The sequence below is a fragment of the Oenanthe melanoleuca genome, chromosome 2 (genome assembly GCF_029582105.1).
Source record: "Oenanthe melanoleuca isolate GR-GAL-2019-014 chromosome 2, OMel1.0, whole genome shotgun sequence".
NCBI classification, from domain to species: Eukaryota; Metazoa; Chordata; class Aves; order Passeriformes; family Muscicapidae; genus Oenanthe; species Oenanthe melanoleuca.
Window position 1 is genome coordinate 104,313,971 of NC_079335.1, and position 4,828 is coordinate 104,318,798.

The 4,828-nt window shown below is 50.9% G+C and overlaps 1 protein-coding gene across 1 annotated transcript; it reads left to right on the top strand.

Annotated features, from left to right (window-relative positions):
• The first annotated feature begins 236 nt into the window (after positions 1-236).
• Positions 237-1,988, top strand: TMEM158 (transmembrane protein 158). Its single transcript, XM_056485531.1, has one exon. The coding sequence runs from the start codon at positions 428-430 to the stop codon at positions 1,382-1,384; it is 957 nt and encodes a 318-aa protein (XP_056341506.1). The 5' UTR covers positions 237-427; the 3' UTR covers positions 1,385-1,988.
• The last annotated feature ends 2,840 nt before the right edge of the window (positions 1,989-4,828 follow it).

A 4,828-nucleotide genomic window follows, 5' to 3' on the forward strand; every position in this document is an offset into this window, starting at 1 on the left:
GGTGGAGCCGGGAGGCGCCGCTGCCCTCGGACACGGGCGCAGAGGGCCCGGCGCGGTGGCGGCGCGGGAGAGCGGGTCCCAGCGGGCAGAGGGTCTCCGGCTGAGGGGACAGCGGCGCCCCAGGAGAAGGAGCGCGGCTGCCCCGGGCCAGCGCCGCCGGGGCGCTGCCGGGCCGGGCCGGGCTGGGGGCGGAGGAGGCGGGGAAGGGGGGAGCCGCTGCCGTCACCGAGGCTCCCGGCTCGCTCGGCTCGTCGCAGCGGCAGCCCCAGCCCCGCTCCCACCCCCTCGCTGCCTCCACCCTCCTTCCCTTTCTCTCGCTCGCTCGGGGAGAGCACTGTGCCTCCTTTTCCAGATGGCAGCCGGCAGCGCCATGCAGCCTCCCGTTCCTCCTCCTCCTCTCCCTCCTCTTCGGCTCTAAGTTAATGCCATGCTGCCGCTGCTCTTCCCGGCACTGCTGGCCGCCTGCCTGCCGCCCTGCCAGGGCTGGAGCCCCTCGGCGGCTGCCAGCGGGCAGGAGGAGCAGGAGCAGGAGCTCTTCTTGCCCCCTGCCAACTCCTCCGCCCGCTCCTTGGCCAGCCTCGAGATGGACCTCGACGGGGCAGCGAGCAAGGAGGAAGGCAGCACCGACAGCCCGGGCACGCCGGCTGCCCCTAGCCGAGAGCCTTTCCCTTCCGCTCCCACCATCTCCGGGCAGGAGCAGCCGGGGCAGGAGCAGCAGCAGCGTCCCCAGCCGCAGGGGCAGCCGCAGCCCTCCGAGGACCCGCACTGCAACATCAGCGTGCAGCGGCAGATGCTGAGCTCGCTGCTGGTTCGCTGGAGCCGCCCGCTGGGCATCCAGTGCGACCTCCTGCTCTTCTCCACCAACAGCCACGGGCGGGCCTTCTTCTCCGCCGCCTTCCACCGCGTGGGGCCGCCGCTGCTCATCGAGCACCTGGGGCTGGCGGCCGGCGGCGCCCAGCAGGACTTGCGCCTCTGCGTGGGCTGCAGCTGGGTCCGGAGCAGGCGGGTCGGGCGGCTGCGGGGCGCCGCTCCCCAGCCCCAGCCCCAGCCCCAGCCCCCCGCCGCCGCGGCCGCCGCCTCCTCCTCCTCGCTTTCCTATCCGTCGGCGGCCGAGCCCGGCCAGTACTGGCTGCAAGGGGAGCCGCTGAATTTCTGCTGCCTGGATTTCAGCCTGGAGGAGCTGAAGGGTGAGCCGGGCTGGCGGATGAACCGCAAGCCCATCGAGTCCACCTTGGTGGCGTGTTTCATGACTCTGGTCATCATCGTGTGGAGCGTGGCCGCCCTCATCTGGCCCGTGCCCATCATCGCCGGATTCCTGCCCAACGGCATGGAGCAGCGCCGCGGCACCACCGCCGGCACGGCCGCGGCCAGCGCCGCCAAGTAGCCGCTCCTGGTGACCCCCCTTCTCTTCGTCTTGTGCCGCGGAGGGACGCGGGACGGACTCCGTCGTGCTTTTCTTGTTTGCAGCGTGCCACAGGTGCGCGGCGGGACGTGGGGCCGTCTCCGCGCCCGGCCCGGCCCCGAGGGGACCAAATCATATGTGCGCGTTTTATATCTTTAATACCCATTTTAAACGAACCTTTTAGTAAAAAAGAAAACAAACAAACAAAAAAAAAAGCCCCGACCACCAAACAACCGCCTCCCCCTCCCCCCCCCCCCCCCCAAACAAAACCAACCCAACCAAATAAGAAAAAGCCTCTCTAAAAATTCGATAGAGGAAATCAAAGACCCTCCAATTCGGCTGCATTTGTTGTCAGAGTAGCGTTTTTGTATAGGATGTGGTTTGAACGGGTTTTTCCTTTATGGACAGAAAGGGATGTCTCTCTTTGACAGAATGGAGAACCGATGCAGTATATATATATATATTGTTATTGCTGAAGCTGAACTTTAATGAACCTTTCACACTGTATTTCCTGGTTGAGATAGTGTGTATTTATTATTGTAGCTCTGCGTTATTTGGCTTTTAATACAGAGGTTTTCTTTCTGGAGCCATTGTAGCCTTTTGTTGGTCTGTTTCCTCCAGGGTAGAACAGAGGGTTTGGCTGGCCTTCCTGTCTGCGAACCTGCCACGAAGCTCCTTGCTCTGTGAAATGGTGTTACCAGGGCTGTTGGTGGCAAAAGGAGAATCTCAAATCCTTTCTCACTGGTGTTTACCCTACCTGTGCAGCAGATGTGAGTCTGTATGCCTACACCAGGATTGGGTGGAGAGGGGTGGGGAGCACAGCTGTGCCAGAGAATCTCCAAAGCTATTTCATCTGCACATCTCCACAGACTTTCTCCTCAGTTTCAGGTTGGGTGGCTTCAGTCCTGGGAAGATGAGGCCCACTCTGAGTTGTGCCAAACAGCGTAGGGCGAGCCTCTTAACTTTCACAAAGTTCATTCCTCAAAAACCAGCTTAGATGCAGTGTATTTGTTGGAGACACAGTAATACTGTACCTCTTTTTCATCTACCAATCTGCAGGGTTGCTCACAGCAAGTCTGTGGGGTGAGAAGGCAAGAGCTACCAGTCCAGAGCTAGATTCCAGCTGCTGCTGTGCCAGCATGCAGCTCTTGTTTGAGTAGACAGTTGTGTAGCCTGAAATACCATTTGTTATATACTTCCAACTGTTTAGCCTTATAAAAAATTGTTTCCTTTGCCTTAGACATGATTAGTCCAGCTAAAGTTTCTAAAACCAAAATATGAGCTAAGTGACAAATATTTGCAATAGGAATTTTCGTTTTTTTGTCAACATTGATGTATTTAATTTGCTAGGAAAGCATGAATTTTCTTGGGGCTAATTTGATGTATTCGTAATGTATGGTGGAAATGACTGGATGAAAAGTCTGGAAGGATTAAATTCTAGGATTCCCATATTTTTTAATTGACAACAAAATAAAATGCATGCTCTATGTCTATGCTGTCTGGACAAAAAGAGAGAAAAAGATTGACAAACAGCAGAAATAAATCAAGATTTAAAAATGCTCCATGTTACTAGGCTCTACACCCACAGTTCCTCCTGTTAATCCTAATTTTGGTACTGTCACTTGAGTAAACATTGCAGTTGCATTGTTTTCAGAAAACAGAGGATCCCATCACTGTGGGAAGTGTTCTCTTGACCTGTTGATCCAAAGGGCCCCTGCCCCTTTATGCCTAGTTTAGAGACCCCCTATTTTCTTCCCTTGATGTGTAAAACAGTGTCATTTCCACCTTGTGCAAACTCTTGTCAGACATTTGACATGCTAGAGAGCAATTCTTTGCCTATCATGTCCTGTGTGACAGAGACACCTCTTCATACTGAAAGGCAGGACTAGCAGGAAAACATGAAGATACTGCTAACACCCTCTCAAAGGAGAAGTGTTCTGCATATGGAATAGAACTCAGAAAAGTTGCCATGCTTGGGAATAATTTCATCTTTTGAATGAGATGCATTTAGGCAGAAAGTTAATTTTTACTGGTAGTTTTTCTGGCTATATTAGTTCATGGTGTACAGTCCTCACTGTGGTGCAGGCAGCCTGTGCTTAAACTCAAGGGTGCAATCTCTTTTTTGCTTATCCTTGTTTCACCAGTGATGTGATATTGTTGGGTTTTTTTCTGAATTGCATCAACATAAACAAAGGAATGGTGTTACTGTCTGAAACAGGCAGCTTCAGTTATTAAAGGCTTATTATTTTGCAGTTCTTGCAGACATTGAGTACACTGAAACTGGTACAAAATGCCTTGTTTTTGCAACTTCTATTAATATCCGCTTGAATACAAACTTTGTGAATAGACAGTTCCACAGTCAGAATATTTTGCTGCTTCACTTGAAAAACATTATACAAGAGAGGGATTTTCTCATAGTTATTCTCTAAATACGCTTGTAACTGGAGCTGTTATTTAAAAATCTGCTAAGACACAAATGTTTAGAACACAGGGATGGCATTAAACAAACTTCAAAAGGCAAATCTTGTCCAGAATAATAAAAAAACCTGCAATGTTTTCATGGAGGACTGGTCTCAGACACAATATGCAGAGCCCTTGTGTTAGGGAAGGTGTTTCCTTAGATCACAGTAACCTTGCACATAAGCATATTGCCTTCGCCGAGAGAGACCAGTCTGTGTTTCTGTGCCTAAAGAGGAGTTTAAGGCACAGGAGGGGGCACAGGGATTACCTGCTGTACAGGCTTTAGGCTGGATCTAACTCCCTGAACCCTCGGGTTTCAGTGAGGCGGCAGCAGGGCTTCTCCTGTAATGAACTGACAGTGGAAATGCACTATGCATGTGAGCTTTCTTCAATCAGTGTTACACCTAACATCAAAAACTCTGCTCCTGTAGCTGTGGCTGCTACTGTGACTCAAAGAACTGAGTAACTTTTGCCTTCATCCATGGGAATTTAATGTGAATGCAACCTGGAAGTGGCAAGCCCAGGGCAATGTGAAATTACACATCTGCATGCCAGCTAGTTTAAGATTACAAGTTTAGACACAGAAATTTCTATTTTTTCTTCATGGCGAGTGGAGCTTTATTGTCTTTTAGCTGTAGTTGATTCTAAGCCATTTTTATTGATTTGGATTTATTTTTAAGACTAACTGGTAGCAGGGTCAGCACGAGAGCAGATTAGTCACCCTGTATAATCCTTTATGTACTCAGGGAGGGCATTTATTTGTATACATCTATCTACATATGAGGACTTTACTTACCTACATACGAGGACTCACTGTGTAGAACAGAAAGTTAAAGCAGAAGTGAGAAAAGGGATGATGAGAAACAATACTGAGGAAGTTGTACTGACTTTCCTTTGCTGTTTGTTGGATCATGTTTCCTGGTAAGTTATCCTGACTTTATTTACATATGAGTGTTTGATGATAAG

What these genes read in the sequence shown, in the direction of transcription:
- TMEM158 (XM_056485531.1), top strand. Translation starts at nt 428, where the DNA reads ATGCTGCCGCTGCTCTTCCCGGCACTGCTGGCCGCCTGCCTGCCGCCC.